The sequence below is a fragment of the Balaenoptera physalus genome (genome assembly GCF_965194825.1).
Source record: "Balaenoptera physalus genome assembly, chromosome: 3".
Taxonomy (NCBI): Eukaryota; Metazoa; Chordata; class Mammalia; order Artiodactyla; family Balaenopteridae; genus Balaenoptera; species Balaenoptera physalus.
Genome location: NC_138890.1, coordinates 1,819,326 through 1,845,866, shown reverse-complemented (window position 1 = coordinate 1,845,866; position 26,541 = coordinate 1,819,326). Strand labels below are relative to the sequence as shown.

Here is a 26,541-nt window from a genome sequence, read left to right as displayed (position 1 = left end):
CTCCATCATGTCTCGAAGTGTGTTTGAGGACCAAGGGGCTGAGAGGTCTGAGTGTGGTGTTGGGGCAGGGACCACCAGCCCTCCACAGAGCCCGGAGCCTTCCCACCAGCTAGTTCATGGTCAGTCCTAGTCCTTCGATGCCCTTGGCAGCTCCCCAGATGACTCGCACCCCCAGCACTCGGCAGCTCCCTACTCCCCACGCCCTGGCCCCGCTGTTCCCTCTGCCCTGAGCACCATTCCCCCTCGCATGGCTGGAGCCTCCTCACCCTTCGGCTCTCAGCCCCTACTTCTCCTACTGCCCAGCCTTGTTCTGGCGCCTCCTCTGGGCTTCCCCTCTGCCTTCGGGATCCCCCATCCCAGTTCTGATCACCCTCTCCCCTCTGCTTCTTCCCCTGTCTGGGCTGCCTGCTGAAATTGGAACCTCCCAGGGCAGGGACTGCTGGCGTCTGGGTCACTGGTGTCGAGGGGGGCGGGCCCCCAGGGGGAGGGCCTGGCTCAGGGCCAGCTCTGATGCTCCTGGGGGCCCAAGCAAGGCCAGTGCCCATTCACCAGATGAGGAAAAGTGAGGCTCAGGGTGAGGCTCATCCCGTGGGGCCAGAGCCAGGATGAGCTCTGGCCCCACCGGAGCCAGAGCCGGGGGAAACCCGGCCGGGGCCAGATGGGGTTAGACGAATGCTGTGGGCCAGAATCCAATCAAAGCGTATCAGGGGGAAGGGACACGCCCTCCTCCCTCGCATTCTCAGCTCACCGGAACGCCCACTACCCCCCGGGAAGCCCTGAGCATTCCCGCAGCGAAGCGGCTCAGGGTTCGACGCCCAGCCCCCTGGGAAATGCACCTGGAGATCCGGGCCCACACGACACCGGGCGCTCCGGCGCTCGTCCGGACCTTGGCCCACGCGAACCTCTAGGGGGCGCCCCCGCCGCCGCGGCTGCGGCCTCCCGCCCTCAGGCCGGGCGGAGTCCAGAGAGGGTGCGCGGGCGCCCGGGGACGCACAGCTGCGGGAGTGCCGCCGCTCACCTGCGCGGGCCGGGGCGGACGGGGCCAGGCTTCCTGGGGCGGTCCGCGGGCGTCCAGGGCGACGGACGTGGTGGAGCTGTTAGCCCGGTGCCAACGGGCCTGAAACGGGCCTGAAACGGGCGGCGCGGGCGCGGCGCGGCGCGGCGCGGGGCGGGGCGGAAGGTTGGGGCTTAGGGGCGGGGCCTGGCAGAATGCAAGGGGGCCGAGGGCGGGGCCAGGGCGGAAGGTGGGGCCAGGGTAGAGGGGGCGGGGCGGAACCCCAGGGGTGGGGCCAAGACAGAAGGCGGGGCGGGACAGAGGCGGGGCCGAGCTAGGCCTCCTCGCCGAACAGGGCCAAAAGGGGCGGGGCCTAAGGCGGGACCGAGCGTGACCTCGAGGAGCGGGGGCGGGATGGAGGAGTCTTAATCTGGGCCTGGGTATTAAGGGGCCAGTCGCTGGGGAGGGTGGGCTGGACCCGGCTGAAGCTGGGCGGGGCCGGGTGGGGCGGGGGGAGAGGCTAGGGGCGGAGAAAGGACGCAGAGGTAATCGCAGGTATGCGGGGCGTGAGTCTGAGCTGTGTGCGCGTTCCAGTTCAGCGAGCATGTCTTACGCGCAGGTAGTGTTGGGCGCCGGGCTCGGGGAGACTGTTAGAACCACCGAGCTCATCCCGCCAGGAAGAAGCCCACAGGGTTCTAGCCCGGTGTGTGCCTACCCAGCGCGCGGCCGGGACTCCGGGGGCCTTCCTGGAGGTGGTGACAGGGGTGGGAGACAGCGATGAGGCTGGGGCAGCGTCCAGGCCGGAGATGGGGGACTTGAGCCAGGGCGGGGAGGGTGTGTGGGAGACGCTACTGAAGGTAGGGTCCTCCTAGGAGGGGCAAACTTGGGGGTTCAGGGGTGGTGATTAAGCTCTGTTTTTCATATTCTTTTAGGAACCCTCTGAAGTGCAGAGAGTAGGAAGGTACTGGACACCCCCACCACCCTTCTCCCCAGCCTCGGGGTTGCTCCCTCCCTCTGGCCCAGCCGTCACCCAACGGACCAAGGGTGCCTATCTGACTGTGCCCTGCCTGGGGCACGGGCATCCCCTCTGAGCTGATGTTGGGTGAAGGAATGAATGATGGGGTGGTGACAGCACACAGGAGCTGACCGCCCGCATCAGAGCAGCAGCCTCCCACTCCCATTTCTTGGGAAGCCCTGCACACCCAGCGGCCTCTGGGGGATGCCAGGTAAACCTCTCCTTTCCTTCATTCACCGGGGAAACGTTCGTCCAGCCCTATCCAGCGGTTACTGAGAAAGGCCCTGCGGGGAGGGGCTTGGACAAACTGCTCTAACAGCCTTTAGGAGACACCTCACCCAGTGTGCGCCTGTGAGGGGGGGGTCGGGATCGGTTCTCCCCCCTGGGACGGTGACAGAAGGGAGAGGAGTTTCCCAAGCAGCGAGTTTGCAAAAGCTCTTTGGCCTCCAAGAGGCAGCAGGTTCGGCAAGCTGAAAGCTTGCACCCCACCCCCGGGAGCTCCTCCCCTAACTGCCCAAGGCCTCCCTGGGGCACTCATGCTCTGGGGAGGGGGACAGACCCCACAGAAACGGGGCTTCTGGGATGCTGCCTGCATCTTTTCTTTAGAAGAACACTCCTTGTTCACAGAGGGTGGGGGAAAGTCAACTGGTCACAAGAACAGCCCCGGAGGGACACGACGGTGGCAGGGGCCTGACTTCACCAAGAACCCTCCCCTCAGGGCCCCTGTGGACAGAGAATGTTGCCCACCATCAAGCCTTCTGCCACTGCAGCGCCGCCCCCCTTCCCCACAGTGGTGCGCCGTGAGGGGATTCAGGATGGAGAAAAACCAGATACTGGCCCTAGATAGCTGAAGTGCATATCAAAGGAATGATTTCAGTGAGCCCAGACAGCATCTAGCATCTTCCCATACACAGAAAAGCACTGCAATCATTAACTAGAGATGTCAGCTTTTTGTGATTAGCAGGAAACTTTTGATGTTTGACTCTATGGTTTTGTTTTCTTCAGCAAAAACTCCTAGGAACAGTTCCTCAGAGCTATATGAGAAGCAATGTCTTGGGCTACAGTCCTCAGTAAGTTCCTGGAATAAAACATAAGTCACAGCTTTCAGGTCTTGTATTTTTCAGTCGATACCCCCTGGGGACCCTGCAGCGCTGGCTGCTGTGTCCTCAGATGGGAGCCTGCCCTCTAGGCCTTTAGCAGAAGCCAGAGGAACTTCTGCAGAAGTGGAGTGGCAAGGGGGCTTCCTCCAGGCAGCCCTCCTTCCAGCATCTTTGTGCTCCTGCACTGGGACCTGGGGCCCCCCAGCATCTCCCCGACCCATGAGGCTCTTTGGGCTTCACTTTTTGCTTTACCCAGTGGCTGCCCTTCCCTTCCCAAGTTAGCTGCTCAGACAGGGAACATGCAGCGGTGGTCGGGGTCTCCCCACTCCCAGCCCCGTACGCAGGCCCCACCTCATGGGTGGGCAAGGCAACTCCAGTCCCAGGGCCTGGCCGCTGGCCCCACTGTCACGGCACCCCGAGGGGCCGGAAGCATGGGGCCCTGGTCTGCTCTGGACACTGGTCCTGGGGGCAACCCGGGCACTGGGCTGGTTTTTGTGAAGGACAGCAAGGTCCCATTCCTGAGTCCCCCCGTTAGGGGTGACGGTGACCTCCACTGTGTGTGTAGAGCCACACCTGCCACCAAGAACACCTCCAGATGCCATGAGCTCTAAAATCCATACAAACGTTTATTCTGCCCCTGCCTGGGGGTGGGGGAGAGGGGATGCAGGAACTGGGGCGCTGTGGGCCTTTACAGACAGCCCCCGGAGGAGGGCGGGGCTCTGGCGGGAAGACAGTGTCCAGAGGCCGACGGGCCCTGGGGCATCCAGAAGGCAAGGCCCTGGGGGCTGATGGAGGGGCTGGCTTGGTTCCCAGAACTCCCAGGTCCTGGCGGCTGCTGGGGTGCCGGCGCTCCACTCCCAGCCCTACCCCCGTCCCCCAGGAGGGAAGGCAGCACCAGGGTCTTGCTCCTCCGGGTGGGGGAAGACAACTGTGCAAGTCATCAGGTTTAAATTACAAATAATAAAAATAACAATACAAAATAAAAAGACAACTCCTGTCACAAACAAACCCTCGACAAGCCTGCCCGGCCGCCCCCCGCCCACGAGAAGGAGCAGGAGCAGGAGCGGGGGCAGGTGGTCTCGCTGCCCGGGGCACGAGCAGGGCCCGCTGGGGGTGCCGGGCAGGAGGGCCCCGGCCTCGCCCGTCGAGTCAGCAGCAGTCTCCAGAGGACAGAGGTCTGGGGCAGAGAGGCAGGGACGGGCGACAGGGTGCGGCGGGGGCTCAGGGCTCCAGGGTCAGTCTCGGCGTTGGGCTCTTGCAGCCTCCGGCTCATCCCGTTCTCTCAGTTTTCTGTGTCTTGGCGACGTGGACAGGGTTAGCTCTCGAGATTTATTGCACTGTTTTGGAAGAGGCCTGGGGTAGAGAACGGGCCGGGGCGGCAGGAGAGGCGGGCGGGCGGGCAGGCGGCGGTCACCGCTTGGTCTTGGCGTCTTCGCGGATCTTCCAGATCACCAGGTGCATGCAGGCGCTGGCGTCCTCACTGGAGCTGTGCCCGTCCACTGCGGGGCAGACAGATGCGTCAGGGCAGGGAGCCCGCGGCCCCCGCGACCCGCGGCCCCACGGCCCGGCACTCACCATTGTCCTGGATGATCTGTCTGAGGTAGTCGGCCATGAGATTCCGCAGGGAGCGCTTGTAGGGGAGGCCCAGGCGATGCGGGAATAACACGGACGTGTCCACCACGGTGCTATGGACAACCTGCGGGCAGTCGGGCGGTCGGGTGGGCGGTCAGGGACCCCAGGAGGGCTGGGGTGGCACAAGGGGGAGGAGGACGCCGAGTGCCTGGTCCCCAACCCCACAGCTCCCGCCCTGGGCTAAGGGCAGCGGGCCCCGGACGGCCCCAACCCCCCCCGAGGACCCTCAGGGAGCCAAAGCCTAGGCGGGCGGGTACCTTCAAGGCCAGCAGGTCGCTCTCCAGGCTGTGGCCGATGAGGATGGTGTCTGAACTGAACATGCTCAGCAAGACGGCCTGGACGTCCCGCAGCGAGATGCTCGTGTCTGTGAGGTCGGCCTCGGTCACCCCTGAAAACCTGGGGCGGGAGGATGGAGGCCTTAGGGAGCTGGGGAGGGCACAGGGACCCCAACCCGGGGGCTGGGCTGCGGGCAGGAAGGCTGGGCCGTGGTGGGGAATGGGGGTCCCGTTAGGGCTCCCAGCTCCTTGGTCAAGGGGTCGGGGGTCAGGGTGGGAGGGGCACACCTAGTGTTATAGTCGACGATCTCATTGTCTGGCCTGACGAAGGTGTCATACACAACCTGGAGCTCCGTGTCCACCACCGTGACGCGCGTCAGCTCCAGGCCATACGTGGTGTAAGACTGCAGGGCCAGAGAACAGGCCTCAGACAGAGCGCCTGGTGGCCCTCCCCAGCCCCGCACACCAGCGCTCCCGCCTAGGCGACCCCTGTCCCCGAACCCTGCGGGCGGAGGCTCAGCTCCCACTCTGATACAGAAACCCGGCCAGAGGCCTTCTGGGGCTTCTCTGCTGGTCGGAGGGGGCGTGAACCCAGGCACCCTCCCAAAGCCAGAGCTGTGCTCGTGAGGCACACACAGCCTCCGAGCGCCAAGGTGGCCCGTGTGTGCCAGGCCCGCGGGCGCAGGCAAGGCTGTGATGTGTGCTCAGCGGGCAGGTGGGCCCGGCTGCTGTACATGCTCTTATCCTGGCACCTGCGCTGGCCCGAGGCTCTGGGTAGAGGGACCGGGGCAGCCCCGCTGGGCAGCCGGGCCAACTCACCATTTCACAGTCGAGGGCGTAGACTCCTGGGTGTGCATCTCCTGAAAGTTCTTTCTCAAAAGTCTTCACAAACCCTTCGAGGTTTTCCTTCCGGCCGTCCTGCACGTGTTGCTGAGGGTGGGAGGGAAGGAAGGTCACGGCCGGGCTCAGGGAGCTGGGCTGTGCTGGTGGCTTTCACAGACTGTCCTCCTCTTCCCAAAGCCCCCAGACCAGGCAGGTAGATCAAGGATGGGAAAAGGGACACTCAGAGGTCCGGGCTCTGGCCAGAATGGGGGAGGGGCTTCCCAGGACGAGGAAGGGCCCAGGACACCCACCTTGGCGACCTGACAGCCGGTGGAGCCGATGGCGGCCGAGCAGCACGTGTACTGAGTCTCCCAGCCCCCGGCCACTGCAAGGGAGACGTGGTCAGCAGACCTCCTTGATGCCCTGGGCCCAAGCCTCCCACAAGGAACTACAAACGCCGGTTTGCCTGCGCGGAGCAGGGGCTTCCCAGTGCCCTTCCCTGGAGGGGCCGCAGGCCCGACCAGGCAGTAAGGGGCAGGACAGCTCGCAGACCTGCCCCCCCGCCCAGGCCTAGCGCGAGCCCTTCGCATTTGGTAGTGAGGACACGCCTGGCGTGGCCCCCAGGGAGGCCTGCCCACCCAGAGATGGGTCTGTGGGCGGCCAGCCGGCAGCTCCACCCCGTGTGTTCCCAGGAGAGGGAATTTGGCCACATCGGCGACAAAATGAAACAAGCAGCCGAAGGACAGGACGAACGCTTTGTTCCCGCTGGGGCAGAACCGCCCACGTAGTTCCACAGGGACAGGCGTGGAAAGGGTGCGTGGGGGCCCCATGGGGTGGGAGGCCTTCCTTTTATCTGCCCGGGAACACTGTCACAGGAAGACCTTTGTATTACTTTTCCCGTGAAGAACAACCAACGGAAAAAAGTTACAAACGGTCAGAGCTGGCGCCAGCCCAGCCCAGCGGCCCGGCGGGGGTCTCACCTCGGTTCCGGCGGAGCCGCCCCCAGTGGTAGTAACACTCCTCGTCGCGCACGCAGCGGCCGGAGGAGGACACGAGGTACTCGGCGCCGCAGCGGCAGCAGACCCTGCAGGCGGCTGCGGGTGGGGACAGGGCAGGAGGAAGGGCGAGGCGTCAGGCCAGCCTGGGCGGGCGTTCCCTGCCCCCTCCGCCCCCAGGGCGGTAGCACAGGAGGTACTCACAGTCCTTGGGCTTCTTCTCCTCGGCCGTGAAGATGACGGCGCCCCCTGGCTTCTCGGGGTGCGGGAAGGGGTAGCCGTTCTCCTTGAGCTGGGCCTCGGTGAGCAGGTACTCCTTGAGGCGGCTGTACAGGGTGGCCCCTGGGGACAGGGGAGAGGGGTCAGCCCCCAGCTGGACCCAGGGGGCCGGGGAGGGTGGGAGAGCCTCCAGGGGCCGCACCCGGAGGAGCCAGGCTCACCTTTCAGATCCTCCACGCGGGGGCTGCTGGGACGGCTGAGCGAAAAGCTGGTCTTGGCAGCCAACTTGCCCCCCAGCACCACTTCATGGGACACCACCCTCCGGCCGCTGGGTTCTGGAAGGGGAGGGGAGGGTAGATGAGGTTCAGCCCTCGCAAGTGCTCCTGCACCCCCCTCCAGAAGGGGACGGCCTGACCTCCTGTGACCTGAACTCTCTGGGGAGCAGCAGGCTGCCCGGAAGCCCCTCCACCTCCCCTGGACCCCCCGGGGGTCTTCACCCCCTTGGAGGAGAAGGGAAAGGACTCGACACAGGCTCTGATGGCCACCTCGGGCGCTGTGCGCAGCCGCCTGCCGGGGAAGCGGGGCCGAGCGGGAGAGCAGGCGGAGCGGACGGGCGCTAATGCATCCTTCGAAAGGGGTCAGGAAATGCCCCCCTGCCTTGTGCTTTGAAGAGGCCTCCATTAGCGGCGGCCCCTCAGCTCGCTGAGGAGGGCGGTTAACAGCGAGAGGAGACTGTGCTGAGGGCACGGGGCCAGCGCCATCCTGACAGGAGCCTGGCAACCGGGTGGCCGGCGCGCAGAGCCTTTGTCTGACAACCTGCGGGCGGCCCGGGCATGGGGGCGGGGAGGGCTGGGCCCAGGGTCCTCCGGAGGCGACTTACTGTTGAGACCAGGCCCGGTGCCAGGGCCCAGGCCGCGCAGCTTCTTGAGGGTGTTCACGGCCACGTTCAGGTAGATGTTCTTGCTGGGGCTCCGGTCGTAGGCCACCTTCTCCTCGTTGAGCGCCTGCAGGAGGACACTCGGCTCAGCCCCGCCCAGCCCCGCCTCCCGGCAGCCCCGCCCCACGCACCTTCTCTACGGCTTCCTGGTTAGAAGAGCAAAACTTGAGGCACTCTTCAATGAACAGGTTGAGATAGCGCTGGCGGATGACAGTGGGGACTTTGCCCCCGAACTCTTTTGGGATAACGGGCTTCTTTAAACTCTAGGGGAACAGAGACCAGCAGAGCGTGGCACGCTCCCGCCTGCACCCCGCTCAGGGTCTGCAAACTGAAACTGCTCGAAGCAGTAAGGCTGCAGGTAAAATGGAAACAACGGGGGAGCCGGGAGAGGCAAGCCGAGCAGAGGGCTCACCTGTAAGGATGGGCTGTGCGCCACACGCTTGGGGGCCACGGTGGCGGTAGTCTTGGACGCCATGCCCGACAACGTGCGCGTCTTCAGGGGCTGGCTGCCCGGCTCGGGGCCACTGGGGGGCTGGCTGCTGCTGGCCGAGAGGGTCCTCTTGGCACCTGTAGGGGCTGGCGGGGAACAGGGGACGTGAGTACAGGAGGAGAGCACACCCATCACTGAGCTGCAGAGCACCAGGCAGCTGCGGCCGTTCAGCGTCAGCAGGACGTGCATCTCGGGGCACAGGCGGAAGGGCCGGGGTCTGGCCTGCGGGCTCTGGAATGCCATTAGGCTCTATCGGCTTTTGGGCAAGTCCATCGAGAGGGGAGGGGACGAAAACGGGGCTTCGGAGGCCGGCTCAGGCAAGGTCGCCGCTGGGGTGGCCCCACAAGTGGGGGGGGGGGTGTGGGGAGCCTCTGCCACATGCTGCGGCCCCGACCCCGAGGCGCTCAAGCGTGAGGGACGAAAGGCCCTGGCTCCTGGGCAGAGGGCCTGCTCACTGTGACCGGCCAGCCTGCCCCCAGCGGCCTCTGTGTTCTGTCTCTCCCTTTGATGAGGTCACAAAGCAGACAATCTCCTGTGACCACCAGCAGGGCTGTTTCCAAAGGCCGGGGGGTGGGTGGGGTGGCGGGAGGGCTCAGCCCCGAGGAAGGACAGGAGCAGCGAGGAGACCGAGGCACAGACACAGAGCGGGGGGGGGCCCACACCAGGCCCAGCCTCTCGGGCCACAAAGGAGGCCAGCTGCCGACCGGCCTCGGCTCTAAGAATGCACAATTTTCAGTGACGGAGGAAGAAACGCTTTTACGGTCATCTGGAGCACGAGGCATTGGATGACAGGTGAGTTCCCCTGGGGCTCGGGAGAGCCACCACCCCACCCGAGTGCGAGCAGTGACAACGGTGGCAGGACTGTCCCAAGCCACCGGTGATGACCAGACAACCTGAGAGCAGGTGTAGGCTTTTGAGAGTGTCCGTCTCAGGTCCACAGCCTAGGGCGATCTCTGTTCACATCCCCAGGGCCAAACCACTGCTAAAGCCCAGGCCGGAGATACAGCCCCTGGCTGACAAGCCCCCTGGCTGCAAGCTCTCCCTCCAGCATCCTAGGGCGGGGGGAAGGATGGGGATCTGGCCAGCTTCTCCTAAAGGAGGCTCCAGCACCCAGGGAAGCCAGCGAGGCCCGCGGGAGCCTGCATCTGCAGGACCAGCGCGTGGAGCCGTCTCCTCGGGGCTGGCTCCTCAAAGGGGTCCCCCCGGCCTAAGGGGGCAAGTGAGTGCATCTGAGCGAGCCTCCAGGTGGCTGCAGAGCCCGGCTGCTACCCCACGTCCTCAGCCCCAGACACGCCGCTGAGCACCCCACGCACCAGACTGCTGAAGGGCAGCCCAGCTTTCCGACAGGCCCGAGTGCGGGACAGCGGTCCTCAGGGTGGGGCGGGCAGGAAAACCAGCCCCAAGCCCCGCTCGCATCGGCTGGCTGACTCAAGGGTGAGGGCCTCCAGGGCCACCCCCCATTAACGCCTTACCAGGTGCAAGCCACACCTGGGTGGGAGCCCCCCACAGAGCAGGCAGCAGGGGCAGAGCGGAGTCACAGGCAGAGCTCTGGGGCTGGTGGACAGACAGGGAAGGGAGGAAGACACCCCTCAGACTCCCTACGGCCCGCCCCACTGCTAACACCAAAGCCCACAGAGGCCCAGAGCCGCCGGGCACCACACCAGGCCTGCCTCAGCCTCCCACTAGCAGCCGGGAGGCTTTTATCCCCTTTTGACAGATCATCACCGAGACGCAGCCAGGCCCTGCTCAAGGCCACCACTACTGGCATAAAAGGAGCCCGGCCTTGGGATCCTCCTGCCGGACAAGAAGCACTCCCGAGACCAGAACCCTGGGACCCACCTGCAGCCAAGAGGGGGTTGGGGACGTGGGCAATCCTCCTCTTCTCTCCGGGGGCTGAGATGTGCATGGAGGACTGCTTCTCAGCCAGCGGCTGGGCAGCCTGGAGCCGGCTGGCTGACTCCCTCTGTGCCTGCTGGGCCCGGCGGTAGCACACCTCCTGGGCAGTCGGGGGGCGGGTAGGAGGCGCTGGGCCTCTGCTCATGGGCTCTGCCTGGGTGACAAATTTCAAGTCCAGACTGCACGTCAGAGGTACCCAGAGCAGGCCTCCCAGGGTGTCAGTAGAGGGGTAGTACTGCGGGACGGGCGGCAGGTGCTCCAGGGCTGGGATGAAGCAGGCCACCTGAGAAGCCTTCTCCTGAGTGTGCAGGGGCCCCGGAGGGAACCAGCTCTCCTCCTCCTGAGTGTGCAGGGGCCCCAGAGGGAACCAGCTCTCCTCCTCCTGAGTGTGCAGGGGCCCCGGAGGGAACCAGCTCTCCTCCTCCTGAGTGTGCAGGGGCCCCGGAGGGAACCAGCTCTCCTCCTCCTGAGTGTGCAGGGGCCCCGGAGGGAACCAGCTCTCCTCCTCCTGAGTGTGCAGGGGCCCCGGAGGGAACCAGCTCTCCTCCTCCTGAGTGTGCAGGGGCCCCGGAGGGAACCAGCTCTCCTCCTCCTGAGTGTGCAGGGGCCCCGGAGGGAACCAGCTCTCCTCCTCCTGAGTGTGCAGGGGCCCCGGAGGGAACCAGCTCTCCTCCTCCTGAGTGTGCAGGGATCCCGGAAGGAACCAGCTCTCCTTCTGAGCGTGCAGGGGTCCCGGAGGGAACCAGCTGGTCTTCTGAGTTTGCTGATACCCTGGAAGGAACAAACTACCTTCCTCCCAAGTTTGCAGATACCTGGGAGGGAACCAGCTTGGTGCTTCGGCTCTCAAATTCACCATGATGCTTCACTATCCCAGGTCCCTTCCCAGCCCTGCTGTCCTGGCTTCTAAGTGCCCAGACTGTGCTCTCAGCCCTTATATAGACACAGAGTGGGTGGGAACCCCCAGCCCCTAGATTAGATCCTGCTTGATCCAATCTTCTCTGAACTGTACTTCCAAAATCCCCATCGGGGTGGGGCAGGGGTCTGGTGATTGGATCACCTGCAGTTCTTCAGCCAGGAGCCCTGTCTTCTGCTCCAGCCTTCCCTGTGCTAACTCACTGAGCAGCCCCATAGTGACTGACAATTGATCCTGTCTCTGGACCACAAGGGAGGAAACCTAGGCTCAGAGAGGTCACACCACTTGCCCAAGATCACACAGCTTACCTCTGAACTGGGACTGGGATGGGGCAGTGTGACCCTGCTGGAGGGCTGCCCCCCACCTCACTGCCCCTGCTCTGCGCCCCACTCTGTGCACTAAGCGCAACTTGATGACTGGACATGGGTCCCAGGCATTTCTCTGCAGGACACGGGCAGTGCTGGATCCACGGCTGCCAGAGGCACCCATGGGCAAGGGAGAGCGAGGCCCGTCTCCCCCCCGCCAGCCTCTACCCAGGACCCAGAAGCGGGCCCTCCCTTACCTCCTTGCCTTGCTTGGAGAGGTGGGAGATCCTCCTCTTCTGCCCAGGAAACAGAGTGGTCAGCCCCGAGCGCCCCTGTTCCTCGGCCTTCTCCTCCTTGGGGGGCTGAGACACACATCCGGCCCTCAGCGAGGCCCCCTCCCCCCCACACCGATGCTGCGGCTCCTCTCACCCCGGCCTGCAGCACGCAGAGGGTCTGACTCCCAGGCCCGAGGTGGGGAGCGGGTGGAAGACAGTACCGTGCTGAGGGAGGGCTGCCGCTTCTAGAGATGCGATTTGGGGTTCTCACCTCCACCCCGGGAGGTGCGCAGGCCCTGCCCTACCTCCCAGGTGAGCAAACAGACTTGGCGCCCCGGAGCCAAGGCCCCTAGCGCTGCCTGAGCCCCGGGCCCCCCTCCCAGGCCCTGTGGATGGTGAGTTCTGCAGACTTGGCCCAGCCCACGCTCACGCCTGCCTCTTGCTCCTCACGCACCCAGCCAGCACAGGGACGAGCTCAGAATCGGGAATGAAGGGGAAGAAATCGGAAAAGCAAAGGGCCAAGAACAGGGTGGGGCACTAAGGGAGGGAGCAAGGGGCGGGGCCAGGGTCCCACCCTGGGATCCCTCAGAAGCCGCAAGTTCTCTGCACGGACTGGCTCAGCCTGCTTTGTTTAGAGCAAGCTCCCTCTGGTGGCGAGGTGGGGACACTGCAGCAGGAGACCAGAAAGGTGGAGGCTGGCTGAGTTTGGGGGGTCGGGGAGGGGGGGAAGCCGGGGAAGGAGAGAGGAGGGGAGAGGCAGGGGAGAAGCAAGGCTTCGGGGGAGAGGGCCAGGGAAGGCGGGATGGTGGTGCCTGATACCCCTTGGCCGGGATGCTCTCAGAAGGCTGCCGTGGGAACCCCGCCGGGTGGGCCATAAGCCAGCGTCCTCTTTCTGGACGGGGTGCAGGGGGGCAGCAGGCAGCCAGCGAGGGGTCCTGAATTCTGAACGAGTTGAGAGGCCGACGCTGAGCGAGCCGTCTCCACCGGGCGCTGGGACTCCAGTCACTGGGGAAGCCGGGGAGGAGCCCGGCTGCCCGAGCCCAGCCCGCCCTCACCTGCCGGGCCAGGCGGCCCTTGTCCTCCGTCTTGACAGCGGTGGACTCGTTGAAAATGCGCAGGCACTCCTCCATGGGGTCGGAGTCAAAGTCGACCTCCTTCTCCAGGGCCGAGTAGTCCACGTCGGAGCCCGCCCCCGAGGAGGAGGAGGAGGAGGAGGGCGGGGGAGGGGAGGACCGGCTGGCCGAGGGGGGCAGGGAGGCCTTGAGGCGTTTGGGCGGCCCCTGTGCGCCGGAGAGGCCCAGGCTGGAGTCTGAGTCCGAATCGGAGCTGGAGCTGAGGCTCGGGAGGGCGGGCGGCCGCGGGGCGGGCGCCTCGGGCCCCGGGTCCTCGTCCTCGCTCTCATCCCCGAAGAGCTCGGCGTGGCTCAGGGCCCGCCTCGGCAGCTTGGGGGCGCCCCGGGGGGCACCCTCATCCAGCGAGCGGGCCTTCCGCTCTGCCAGCTTCCCTGACGGGGTCTTCCTGCCCGTCCTGTCTGGCAGCTGGTGGGCAGCCCCCTGTGTGGGGCTGGGCCGTGGGCCTGGCCACTCGGGCCGGCCTTTCCCTGAGCTGGCCACCGGAGTGGCTGAAGATGGCTTCTTCTTGGTCCCTTGGGGCCGCTCCGCCCTGTGCCGGGGGCTGCCGGCCTGCGGGCCCCTCCTGTCCACACAGGGCTTCTCGGCTGGCCTCCCATGCTCTCCACCCTGACCCCTGCCTGTCTTCCCGACACCATCCTTGCGGCCGGCGGCCGGCGGCCCCCCGCTTTTCTTCTTCTTGGGTCTCCCCTCCTTGGGGCTGCTGCGCTCCTGTGAGGCCCTGCCCGGGGAGCTAGGCTTGGCAGGAGGCAGCCCGCCTGGGCCCTTGGCAGGCTGACCGAGGTCCCCCACGTCGTACTGCACGGCCATCTCCTTGGTCTCCCGAAGGCTGCCCTCCTCGGGCTCTGGGCCCTCCCTGGAGCCCAGCTTCCCCGGGGCCTTGCTCTCAGGGCCTGCTCGGGCTCTCGGTGGGCTGGCGGTGGCGGGCCTGTCGCCCGGAGCGGCAGTGGTGTCATCGTCCGAGTCTGAGAACCTGGCGTCGCAGCCGCCGAAAGGGTCACAGGGCTTCTTGGGTGCAGGTGTGTAGGGCTCGCTGCCGCGGGAGCCCCGGGGCCGCTTGGGGGCCCTGTCGTCCTTGCTGCTGGCTCTGCTGAGCAGGCGGGCGGAGAAGTTGGACAGGGGGTCATACTCCAGGTCTGTAGATGGCTTGGAGTTGTCCACCACGTACTTGCCGCTGGAGACGGGGCGGCCATACCGCCGGGGCTGGCCCACGGCCTTGGGGACGTACTCCAGGGTGCCGCCAGCCCCTCCACCATGGCCCTGACCCCGGTCCAGAGAGGCCAGCGAGTACTTGGTGCCAGGCTCGGTGGGGCTGGCCAGAGGCGTGGGCTGGTAGCTGGCATCGGGGCTTAACAGGCCCCGGCCACCAGGGTTGTATTCAAAGGATAGAGGGAAGGCGTCCCCATCCAGGCCGGCAGTGGGGCCGTGGGGCGCCAGGGCGGGGGCCTCGGCCGAGCCGTGCTCCCGGGCCGTCTCCAGGAGCTCCCGGTAGCGCCTCTGCTCCAGCTCCACCTCAGAGCGCACGGCCTCGATGGCCTGGTTGACCAGCTCCAGCTCCAGGATGTCTGAGCGGGGCTCGGCACCTCTGCCCAGGGCTCCATTCTCCCTCTGGGCGGGGGGCTTGGGCAGCTCGGGGTTGTACGGGTCATAACCGAGCCCTGAAACGGAGAGGGAGAAAACAGCATTGAGCAGGCGGCTACCGCAGCAGGCCCGACGAGCCGGGGACCGGTCACTGCCTCGTCCCGGGCCGCGACCCCAGGGGCCAGCAAGGAAGAGCAGAGTACCAGCCTCCAGAACCCACCGGGGGCCAGGCCTCCGGCCGACCCCTGCCAAGGCTCCAGCAGCAAGTCAGGGTTTCCAGAGGGCCCCTCCCTGCCGGTCCTGCCCCGAAGAGGCTGCCAAGTGGGGTGAGGGCACAGAGCCCAGGCCCCAGAGGAGGCCACAAGAGCCCGGGGACTTCACCGCCTGGGACAGGGGATGGTGAGGCCTGGGGAGCTGGGCAAGAGGGTGGCTCCCCCCAGGGTCCAGCCCACACTGAAGCCACACCACGCTGCTCCCTGCAGCCGGGGAGGCCGGACACCCAGCCGGGGCAGAAAGTGCAGGGTGCACAGACGCCTGACTGGGGGGCAACAGGGGTGAGAGAGAGAGCAGGAGGCGGGGCCAACACAGCCCGCCCACAGCAGCAGGTGGGCAGGCGGGTGCACACGGCCCTGCCTGGCAACAGCGCCTTTAAGGCTCTGTCCCCCACACGCGCTCTCGCCCACAGAGAACTCCGCCGGCTGCGTGCGTACCAGTGAGGACACAGAAAGCCCCGAAGCGTCCACTGGGAAGGGGCAGCGGGTGCGGTGGACGAAGGACAGCACAGCACATCTCACGGGGGAAGCGAAGCACGATGACGTCCAGGAAACAGCGCCACGGCGTGAAAGATGTTCCGGCAATGGGCAATGTTGGGGAAGCACAAAGTGGGGTGGACGGCAAGGCGGGCACAGGACACACTTAGGTTTGTATCCATCTGAACAGGGGTGGCGGAGCGGCTGGCGGGCTACCTGGCTCCAGGGTGTATTCCACGAGACCAGTCCAACCCCAGTACCACCCACGTTGACACGAAGCTCACGGGAGACTCACTTAGGACAGAGGTGCGGAAATTCTCAGTAAGATGTAAGCAAATAAAGCCCAACGTTCCGAGAAAGGAATAACGTACCGTGTTCAAATATTCCAGAACGTAAAGACGATTCATTGTTAGAGCGTCTGCCAGACATAATTTGTAAAACCTCTGACAAAAAAGTGGATCGATTTGGTGCCCTCTGGTTAGCAGAGTAACAGCCAATTCTCCCAGAACCTTCAGATAGGACCAGCTGTGCCCACACCTGGACTGTAGCCCAGGGAGACCCACTTTGGACCTCTGACCTCCAGAACCACCAGAGAAAAAAAACCCTGTGTTGTTTTAAGGCACCGGTGAGCGGGGTCTTGCTGCAGAAGCCCCGGGAAACGCACGCATCACTGACTGAGGAAGCACCAGAGAACCCGGCACTGCCGGGGCCAGTGGCTGGGCCTGGGCCGCCTGGGGGCCCAACGTGGGGCGGAGCCCATTGCAGGCCTGTTGTCTGGCTTGTACCTTGGAACCTATTTTTCAAACGATGCTTAGAAAGGAGAAAGGACGCGCGTACACCTGTGCTTCAGAACACTGAGGACACGCCCAGGCTGCGGGTTATAGACGGGGAGGTAAAACCAAGATGCAGAGGCCGCAGGGGGCAGCGGGACTGGGGTGCCGGGGAGCAGTCACTTCATGCCCCCATCTCCCAGCTGAGGACGCCAGGGTGAAGGGCGGAGTGGGGGACAGGTCAGGACACACAGCCACTGGGCCCTCTGCCCCACACAAGGTTCAAGATGAAGGCACCATCGAGAGGGAAGGCTAGAAACCCCAACAGCGAGATCCAGGGCCCTCTTCCCAGCCCACCCTAACCCTCAACAGGTCCGAAGGCACTAAAGCAGACCCACCCCTAGCCCACCACCCGCCCGGATGAACAGAAGAGCCAGTGCCCCCACACGCCGTAGGGCCCAGGACGCAAGCTGGGGGGCACTTACAGGGCATGTCAAGTGAGGGGTGGGTCGGGTCTTGCCGGTCTCAGGGGGCCTCCAGCCCAACCCACCTCACTCCCAACCTCCCTCCTGAGGCCAAGATGGCTCCCACCCAAGCCGGCTCCCCTAGGTGGGGGACAGGAGCAAGGGCCCAGCTGGTGGGAATGCCCCTCCCCCAGGAGAGGTGGGCAGGGCAGGGTGGGGATCGAATGGATGGGGGTCCTTCCCCACCCCTGACCTGCTCTGGAACAGGTCACAAAGGGCCACAGACAACATGCAAATCACCCAGGAGTGCCTCTAGCCCTTCCCAAGTAAGGGCAGAGTTCAAACCCCTGCACTTCGTATTTTGAAAGGAATCCCCCCATAAACAAGTCTGTGCTTTGGAAGCAAGGAGAGGAAGGAGGTGACCTGGGACCCAGCCCCTTAGATCTGAGCGTCCAGGAGCTCTGTCAGCGTGGGGTGTTTTCAGTCCCAGGGGAGGCTGCCTGCTCACACCCCATCAGGCTACACCAAAAAGCAAAAGAAACAGCCCGAGGTGGACGTGAGCCGGTCTAGGTCAACACCCTCCCCTCCAGAGCCTCAGTGTCCCCAAGGTACCATAAGGCCAAATCACCAGCCCGAGGAGCTCCAGACAGGTCTAGATGTGTCAAGGACACAGCTACCAGGGGCTTGGCTGCAGCCCCCTGTAGCTCAGAAGCTAGTGCATGGGGCCCAGAGCTTGGCCCCCTGGAGCAGCAGCCCTGAGCCCCCGCCAAGGCTACTGGAGGCTCGTGGGGGGAGGCAAGCGAATGGAGAAGATATCTGTGATACTACCTAGCCCCCCCACCCTACCCTGCCTCAGGGACCGGTAGGAACTGGAGAAGCTCCCCGAGAAAATGTTTTACAAGTGACTCGACAGGTGACCCTCGAGAGGTCAGGAATGGCCGTGGGAGCGCCTCAGAAGCGCCTCCCCGTTACTGGGGAGTTAACCTGGCTGGAAGCCAATGGGAGCTCCTTCGGGGCTTGCACCAGGGAAGCATGCCTTTGGCAAACAAGATTAATTGGGCTGTTTTCGGAAAGGGGGCGAACCTCAGGATGACTGGAAAAGCACCTTGAAGGCCTGGCTACTGGGGTTACACTCTCAGGAGAAGTTCCTGCCCCCGGCCCAGGGCAAGGAAGGGGTCAGCTACTGCCACTCGAGGGACACCCACAAGGCCAAGGGTCTGCCCAGGTGGGCTGCCGCTTGAAGGACGCCCCTTGGGAAGGCTCCCGGCCAGCTCATGGGGCCGAGCCTTCTTCAGCCATCCCTGTGCCCAGTTCTGTGTGCGCCAGCTCCCCCTCCCAGCTCTGGTGCTGCTGGACGCTCTCCCAGTGACCCAGTCCCGACCGGCTCTGATCACCAGCTCTGAGCAGGCATCCGGCACGTCAGGGCCCAGGCCAGCTGCCCCACCTCCACGCTGGGAAAAGCAAACACTCGGGGCCACAGCGCTCAGGGAACGGATCACGCGGAGCCCACGGCAGGTCGAAGGACAACGTGGGGTGGTGGCCACCTCCAACCCCTCCAAGCCTTCCCCCTGCTCCTCTCTGCTCCCACCACGCCCCTCCATTCCAGAAAACACTCCGCACCATTCCATAACTGTGCAGACGCCCGGCCCACAAGCTCTAGCTGCACGTAAAATTAACGACAAGCGAAAACGAGCAGACATAGGAGCGTGAAGACCCCACTGGGAGGCACGTGACCCCCACCCAGCCGGCTCCGAGGCCTTCCCCTTTAATCCCGACGTTCGCCCTGCCCGCATCAGCCCCCCTCACAGAGGAAAGAGGAGGCTGGGTCTAGGGCAGCGGGTGAGGGATCTGCCTAACTCCAAACCCTGGCTCCCCGCCCCCAGACCAGAAGACCCAGCGCCGCGCGATCCTTTCCGGGTCCTGAAAGACTCCCCATCACCCCACCCCTCCTCCCCCCTGCACCTCCAAAGACGATAAGCACACAGTGGTCCCACCCCCCGCCCACTTGTGCCCTGATTAGACATCAGCGGGGACTCCTCCAACACAGGGGACGGTCACAACACAAGGGGGTGGGCAGGGGGACCAGGAGAAGACAGACACCGTCCCGCCACACGAGAGGTAAGCAGGACACAAGGATGAGTCAAAGAAGAGCAACTAGACCAACCCTGCCTCAGGAAGCTACCCAGGTGGCAGAAGCCTCAAAGGCAGCGAAAGAAGGGAGGACATTCCACTTCCAGCCACTGGGCAAACTTCTATTCATCCTTCAAAGCCCAGCTCGGTAACTGCTTGCTTGGGGACACTTGCCCGACTCCCTGCAACCTCAGGTGCCAACGGCTCGCTCTCTTGGACTCTGGCCCTATATCTGTGCTGCTGGACACCCCTCCTTCCCTTGCAGATTCCCCACAGCCTGGTCCCCAGATAAGTACTGAATTCAGACAGACCCAGAGAGCCGTTGGAGGGCCCCAGAGCCAGCTCCTGATTTTACGGACGACACAGAGGCTGTGCCGTGCCCGCGTGCATGCCCAGGCTGAGGCCACAGCTTGTGAGATGGCCAAGTCCCAGCCCCCAGAGCACCCAGGTCCATCAGCCACCCGTCCTGCTCCCCCCAGCAACTACAGCAGCAGGCAGGAGGGCAGTTCCCCCAGAAATGTTCCTGGGCTTTCAACACTGCCTGCCACCCGCACAGCCCTCGGGGGCAGGGTGCTCCGCATGGCCCTTCACAGAAAGCCTCAGTGCTCAGAGGAAGCCATGGACCCAGCACCCTAAAACCGCTGGCACACGTGCCTGCTTCTTCAAAGGGCAGACTGGCTACTGCAGGAGCCTGAGGACCTGCCACCACCAAGGAGGACAGGGGACCAGGAGATGACCCTGTGGGGCTCCTGCTGGATCTGCCCTGACCACCTCCCAGCTCCCGTGACCCTCCTTCTGCGCTTTTCCTCTTTAGCGTTCCAGGTTTTGCTTTGAGTCAGATCAGACCAGCAGAAATCCACCTTCCGCACTTGGACAGCTTAAATGATAATAAACCAAATTCCTATGCACCCAGCACTCGCTGGAAATGATCCTGTGCGGGGGATTCTGAGGGCAGAATGGGAGTGAAGGAGGACGGCAAAGCAGGAGCATTGCGCAGCACAGCTGAGCGAGACGAGAGAGGCGCACTGTGTGTAGAGGGTCTGCGTCGTGACCCCGTTTTGCAGAAGAGGTAACTGACGCCAGGCTCTTCGCACAATGGAAGGTGGCGCCAAAAGGCCTTCATCTGAGGCCCTACTCCACCTGCAGGGCTGAAAGCCAGCCGTGGCGCCTGCACGTCTTCTCTGGAGGATGCTCTGGGGGTGGGGGGTACACTCGGGCACCCACGTGGTCCTCTGAGCTCTCCCAGCTGGGTGCGGTCCCTGTCCACCCCAACCTGGGCGCCTGGGCTGCCCTGCCTCACCTCCAGAGCCGGAGGAGCTGGGGCGGCGACGATTCTCGGGGCTCTTCGCTCCCTGCAGGCGTGGCCAGCTCTCCCGTCCTATTCTCAAATATGCAAAGGGCCAGCTGCTGGGATACTGCTCAGGCTCCTCCATGGCACTCGGCACCGCTGACGTCTGGGGCTGGGTAAGTCTGTGTGTGTAGGGGAAGGGGGCCATCCTGGGCACCGGAGGGCACTGAGCGGCATCCCTGGCCCCCGCCCCCTCGTTGCCAGGAGCACCCCCAAGTCACGACAACCACAGATGTCCCTGTTATCGCCCTGTGTCCCCCGTGGGATCAGGGTTGTCCACGGTGAAAGACACTGCTTTACTGACTGACACTAAGCAAAAAATCCTAAAATACCAAAAACAGCTTTAGGGGCAGATGTACCCTTATTCAAATGTCCCAAGCCTGGATCTGGGCAAGAAGGCAGGTTTTTAAAGCTCCCCAAGTGCTTGAAGAGGGGCCGCAGGCCTGGGGATGGCCTCTCACCTCACTGGGGTCTCTGGAGCCTCGGCAAAAGAATGCAACTTCACCAGTGAGGCAGGGTCACAAGTACAGGAAAGAGACACAGAGCCTTTTGTTTCTGAGGCTGGGAGGACGCACAACAAGCTAGCAGATGCAGGACTTGGGACAACGTACGAAACATCTTTCCTTTGACTTTGCGGCATTCTCCAGTAGTTTTAAAATGAACGTTTCTCCAAGTCCAGAAAAAAAAGTGCTCTGAATGGAGAGACAACGTGTCCAGGCTGCCGCTGGCTGGGACACTGCCCCCAAAGACAAGGGCTGCATCTGGGTGGGGCTGAACCACCAACAGAACCTAGATTCTTCTCATCCTGGTGTAAGAGACGAACTCTGCTCTGAAAATCCAACAGCACCTCTCCTCCACTCCCTCTTTACAGAAAAGTCAAGAACAACAGAACAAGAGAACCACCCACAGGATGGCACTGAAGGCCCCTCCTCTGGGAGGCCACAAGCTTCTGTCCTCTGAGCCTGGTGGCCCGGGCTCCCTGGGGCTGGAGCTGCACCTGGGCACACAGCTCCCTGGGAAGAGCAGGGAGGAGACTTTAAAAAAAAAAAGTGGCCTCAGCAAGAAGCAGCCTACAACCAGGGAGTCTCACCCAGGGTGATCCCGCCCCCCCCAGGGGACACTGGGCCACGTCTGGGGACATCTGACATCTGCGCATGTCGTGACTGGGGGGCTGCTGGCATCGAGGGGCTGTGGCCAGGGAGGCTGCTCCACACCCCAAAGTGCCCAGGACGGGCCCCAGAGGATAACCCCCCATGTCCCCAGTTTCTGCTCTTCTTCATAGCTCCCCCCGACCCCCCGACGAAGTGAGAGGCCCTGGCTGGCCTGACCAAAGACCACACCTGACAGCCAGCTAAGAAAATCCCTCCCGGGGCCTCAAGTACCCTGGCTGGGCCTCCAGACACAAAGGCGATACTGCTCTCTGCTGGGTTTTCTCAGTATCAGTTCTCTCCCAGGAAGGGGAGGGAGGGAAGTGCACACAGCAGTTCACTCTGGAAGAGAAAGTGTCAAACCGAGGAAAGCACTGTCATCAGAGCAGTGGGAAAGCTGCTGGCACCCAGCCCACGGGGAAGGCAGCTAAGGGGCAGCGTGGCCAGCGGCCCGGGGCAGTGATACTGCAGGGGCTGCTGTCCCCTCCTGTCCCAAGTCAGCTCACGGAGAAAATCAAACAAAACCCACCCTCTGCTGGAAGCACTCGTTTCTCTGGCTGCACCCTCCCTTCCCTGCCTGACTGCTGGCTGCTACCTTCCCTGGAGAAGCAGGGCTTGCTCTCAGGATTCTAGACCACAAGGGGCCGCTGCCGAGGCCCAAATCTGAGACCGGGGGAGGGGGCTGCCCAGGGAGCTGCCACTGCCACCCAGCTGGGGCCACCCCCGCCTTCCAGCCTCCTTCTGGCCCATCCTTGGAAGGTTTCAGTGCTCAGGCCCTGCTATACCGCCTTTCCCAGATCTCACTGTTACCTCCCAGCATCAGGGCACAGCACTGAGCCCACACGTAATGGGTACCCAGGTGCCCAGGTCCCACAGGTGCCAGGCAGCAGGAATCAGCCGCCGGTGGTGAGGGGCAAGGGCCTGACAGTCCAGATCAACCCCATGTCACCCACTTACCAGCCATGTGTACACAGGTGCGTGGCTTCCCCTCTCTGGGCCTGTCTCCTTGTCTGTAAAATGGGGACAATCGTCCCTACCACTGATTAAAGAGCACCCCTGAGGGTGCGTGGCGGTAACTGGGCATCCCCCAGCTGAGTGCCAAGGTGGGGACCGTGGAGCACTGGAGGGCAGATTTGAGGGCCGGGAAGAACGGGATGCCCGCCCAGCCCTCAGGAGGCCATCAACCCAAGGCCAGAGGTGCTGGGTCACACAGGGACCCCCACATCCTGCCTGCAGGTGGCCATCACCCAGCACCTCAGCATCCCTGCGCAGCCCACCCTTGCCAAAGCACCTGTGCTTGGGCCGTGCCTATCTGGTCTAAAGTGGACCCAGCCAAAGCCTGGATTTTTGCAGTCTCTCCAAGCCCGATGGGAAGTGGGTTTGTCAAAATCTGGAGCAAAGGGAGCTGAAGGGGTGGGGGAGGTTTAGGCACACACTCCCCCTGGCCCATGAACACACCACAGAGGAGGAAAGAGAGTGTAAGAGAGGCCCCGCAGCGAGAAAGAGGCCAAGCTGGGATCTGCCCCTGCCTCTCTGCAGGGCGAGGCAGCCCTTGACCAGAAGGTAACCAGAATCGACCCCCCAGGCCCCGCCCTCCGTGATGGGAAGAGGGCTGCTTATTCTCACCTGCAAAAGGAAAATGCAGACACACTGAGGTCAGGGGTAGGCAGCTGCACTTTTTCCTGCGGGAAAGTGAAGCAGACAGGGCTACATCACCGAATGGATTCTCAAAAACGATCTTTTGGGAAATTGGCCATTTATGGTGTAGGAAGCAATCAAGAGACTGACTTGGCACGAGAAATGCACGGGAAGAGAAGTCAGCGCCCCAGAGCGCAGACGGCTGGAAGGCCACCTGTGGGCCTGCAGAAGAGTCAGTCCCGGGGTCTGAGGGAGCCGGCCCGCCCAATCTGTCCCGACGGTGAGGAGCCTAGACACTAGGGGCTCTTTACAGAACGCCACACACCGCGCCAGGCACCTGTGTGCACGGCTGTCTTCCCTCCTCGAGGGAAGGTTCCTGAGAGCCAGGCCGGCGCCCAACGCAGGTGTGGAGCCCGACCTTGAACGCTGGCATCTGCCCGGCTGCAAACACTGGGCCACAGGAGCCAGTGGTCTGAGCAAATTTACAGTAGAAATTTGAAAAAATTCTACCTTTTTTCTTTTTTTTCTGGCAAACTGGGAAAACAACCCTATGGTTTCATCCTAGCAATGACGCTCCCCTCTTCAAGTAAGAAAGCTCTGAGATGACGATCAGTGCCTTATGGGGGAAATCTAGGCCCTGATGGAAAGGGGGAGCCAGTCCCAGAGGACAGGGGCCACAGCGGGAGCCTGAATTCCCCTCGGAAAGAATGACACCACACTCGATCCTCCCGGCGGGCCTTTCCTTGTGATGTCCCTCTTTTTGCCCCCGTTCTTCACGTCTCGGCTCAAGGCCCACACTTCCTACGAGAAGCACTGCCTGCCCCATGACAGCTCTCACCGAACTCTGCCATGACATTGATAATCACCACGCTGATGGGATGCGCAGTCTCTGAGCGTTCTCTCGGAAGCCTGCCCCCAACCCCAAAACACACACACAGTCAACCGGGTTTGACTCACTCCCTAACCCTGGCATGACACACAGGGCTCGACACACAGTCGGCGGCCGCTAAACAAGACCCTCTCGACTCCGCTGTAGTAAACAGGAGCGGCCACGAGCAGAGGCGCGGCGGGGGAGGAAACGCGGAAATAAACAACGGCTGCAACCAACACCCCGGGCCGGGGAGGCGGCGGGAACGGTTCCTCGGGCAGGAGTCCCGAGCCTGCAGACCAGTGTCGGCCGCGCTCGTTTCCCGAGCCCCGCGCGCTCCACCCTCGCGACACCTCTAGGAGGGCAGGTCCTCCCATTGTTTACGTTTTACACTCATGGAAACGGTGGCTCACGGAGGTCCCGCGACTGGCACTGGGCCCCGGGGTGGGTGGTCCCGGCTTGGGGGGACGAAGCCCGCGACCATGCAGGGAGAGGGCTGAGCGGGGATCAGGAAACCATGGAAGCCCGGGCGCTGGGGTCCAGGCCCGCACCAGGGAACGCAGCCCGGGGCGGGCGCGTAGACATTACCTGCTGCGGGGGGCGCCGCTCCGCCTTCGCCAGGTGCGCCCGGGCCCCGGGCCCCGCGGTGCCGGAAGTGGCAGTAGGGCCGCCGGCAGGGTCCCCCAGGCGCCCCGGCCCAGTAGGGGCAGTCGATGGTCCGGAAGAAGCCGGTGGAGCGTAGCATGGTCCGTCCCGCGGCGGGGCCCCGGCCCGGAGCCGCCCGGGCCCCCGGGCCCCCTCACTGGCGCCGCGGTCGCCGCCGCCCGCGCCTCACGGACCCCGCCGCCGCCGCCATCTTGCTCCGAGGTCCCCGGAGGCCCCCGGGACGCCGCCGCAAGGGACCCCGGGAGCGGCTGCCCGAAGTGCGCCTGATCAGAAACGCTTGCTCCCGCGGGACCGAGGCGTGTCGCGGACCCGTGGCCTGGGACAGGTGGCTGCGGGGGGAGTGATGGGGGGCGCGGGCTGCCCTGCCTGCGGCCTCCCGGTGTCTTGCCGCCGCCGCCGCCCGGGCCTCTGTGGCGGCAGAAGCACCATCTTCAGCCCCAGGCCCCTGCGGCACCTGGGCTGTCCAAGGCGCGCCTGATCAAAAAAAAAACGCCCCCCACACGGCCCGGCTGTGGCTCATTTGCAGTCAATTTGCGTTTTATTAGCTTGTCTCCCTAAAGCGCCCTCTGCGGGTCGATTCGAGTCCTGCGGGCGCATCTCACCTGCACCTGGGAACCCTCAGCTGAGTTACCCAGTTCAGGCTCTGAAACTCAACTCCGCCCTGGTTGACTGGCAATAAGTGCTTCATTTCTCCCACCTGGACTCTTGTCAGCAGTCTAATCCCCAGGTCTACCAGAGGAGACCTGTTCCAATTCACTCATTTGTCCATCAAATATTGAGCACCTACTGTATACCAAGGCCCTGCCCCAAACCGTATTTTATCCATTCATCAGATGATGGACATTCGGATTGTTTCCGCCTTTTGTCTATTGTGAATTGTGCTGTTGTGAACATGTGTGTATGTGTATCTGAGTACCAGTTTTGTTTCAGTACTAGTTTTTCAAATGATGTAAATTTGCCTGTTGCCCATTTTTAAAATGTAGGGAGATGTCACATACAACTACAATTCCCAGCCTGTCCACCAGCTGGCAATTACCAAGGATCCTCCTGTGAGCAGGTGGTAGTCTGCGCAGGTCACCTCCCCCCTCTTCCAGCCCACCTCTCTCCCTACCTCAGCCACCTGGCCCTGCAGACATATGGGCTTGAGACCCCTCACCCCTGGGGTCTCTCAATGCCTCTCCTCCACTGCCAACAGGAGGGTGGGCTCCTGAACAAAGCAAAGATCCCCACCCTGGTGGCTGTAGCATTCTAGATGCAGATAGACAGACAACAGGAAATCAGTAAGTATCTTGATACAAGGTAAAAAGTGCTATGGCGGGGAAGTAGAACAGGGTAGGGGGCTGGGACAAGGGGTGGTTCACATAGTCCTATGGGAAAGGTGGGATTTGAGCAGTTCTAAGGAAGGGAATGAGGAAGCTAAGCAGGCATCTGGGGGAGGGGCTTTCCAGGAAGAGGGCATAGCCCGTGCAAAGACCCTGGGGCAGGGCCGGGCCTGGCATGTTGGAGGAACAGCTAGAAGGTCCATGTGTCTGGAGCAGAGTGAGCAAGGGGGAGAGAGGGAGGAGGGGAGGGCAGGGAGGGGATGGGACAGGTCATGCAGGTCCCTGTGGGCCACGGGGAGAACATGGGCTTTTACCCCCAGGGAGGTAGGAGCCTTGCAGGCTTATGGGCAGAGGAGGGACTGGACCTGGTGCAGGTGCTCACTGGTGCCCTGTGGCCACTACAGGGTGGACAGACTGTCAGGAGCGAGGGTGGGAGTCAAGGACCACGGGGGAAGCCACGCTGGTCCAGGTGGGCCATGATGAGGTGGGACCAGGTGGAGGCCGAGGAGGGGGGAGAAGTGGGTGGATTCTGGATATGTTTTGAAGGTAGAGCTCTAGGGAGATTTCCGGGTGGACTGGATGTGGGTGGTGAGACAAAGAGGGGAGTCAAGGGTGACCCCAAAGATTTTGGCCTGTACACCTGGAAAGATGAAGCTGCAGTGATGAAGGGGAGCCGACCAAAGCAGACTGGGGGCAGGGGTAAGAATATCCCGGGCCTGGAGTTGAGGGTGAGGTCCAGCTGGCATGGACCAGGGGGTGTCCTCAGCACACCTGGGGAGGAGGGCCAGGGGTCCCCGAGGCCACCTGCCAGTGAAGCGTCCAGGAGGCAGAGGGGGAATCTTCGAGCTGTTTCCGGGGC

General features: G+C 63.5%; 1 protein-coding gene and 1 long non-coding RNA gene across 5 annotated transcripts; one reads left to right on the top strand and one right to left on the bottom strand.

The window, feature by feature from the left end:
• Positions 1-839: 839 nt before the first annotated feature.
• LOC309657603 lies at positions 840-3,589 on the top strand. The gene is made up of 3 exons (XR_014261863.1): positions 840-970; positions 1,927-2,220; positions 2,637-3,589. It is a non-coding gene; the product is annotated as an uncharacterized lncRNA (long non-coding RNA).
• A 128-nt stretch (positions 3,590-3,717) lies between these two features.
• On the bottom strand, positions 3,718-24,570 carry REXO1 (RNA exonuclease 1 homolog). 4 transcript variants are annotated; one of them, XM_082455276.1, is made up of 17 exons: positions 20,502-20,784; positions 19,993-20,162; positions 12,924-14,656; positions 11,851-11,955; positions 10,319-10,529; positions 8,402-8,565; positions 8,121-8,252; positions 7,933-8,056; positions 7,274-7,387; positions 7,038-7,175; positions 6,819-6,932; positions 6,150-6,223; positions 5,836-5,946; positions 5,305-5,420; positions 4,999-5,137; positions 4,685-4,805; positions 3,718-4,608 (listed from the first exon to the last, which is right to left on the bottom strand). In XM_082455276.1, the coding sequence occupies exons 1-17, from the start codon at positions 20,678-20,680 to the stop codon at positions 4,520-4,522; spliced, it is 3,834 nt and encodes a 1,277-aa protein (XP_082311402.1). In that variant the 5' UTR covers positions 20,681-20,784; the 3' UTR covers positions 3,718-4,519. The 4 variants fall into 4 exon arrangements, with proteins under 4 accessions (XP_082311402.1, XP_082311404.1, XP_082311403.1 ...); XM_082455278.1 differs by lacking the exons at positions 19,993-20,162; positions 20,502-20,784 and adding an exon at positions 24,283-24,570; XM_082455277.1 differs by lacking the exon at positions 8,121-8,252 and having other exon boundaries at positions 20,502-20,695.
• Positions 24,571-26,541: the final 1,971 nt, after the last annotated feature.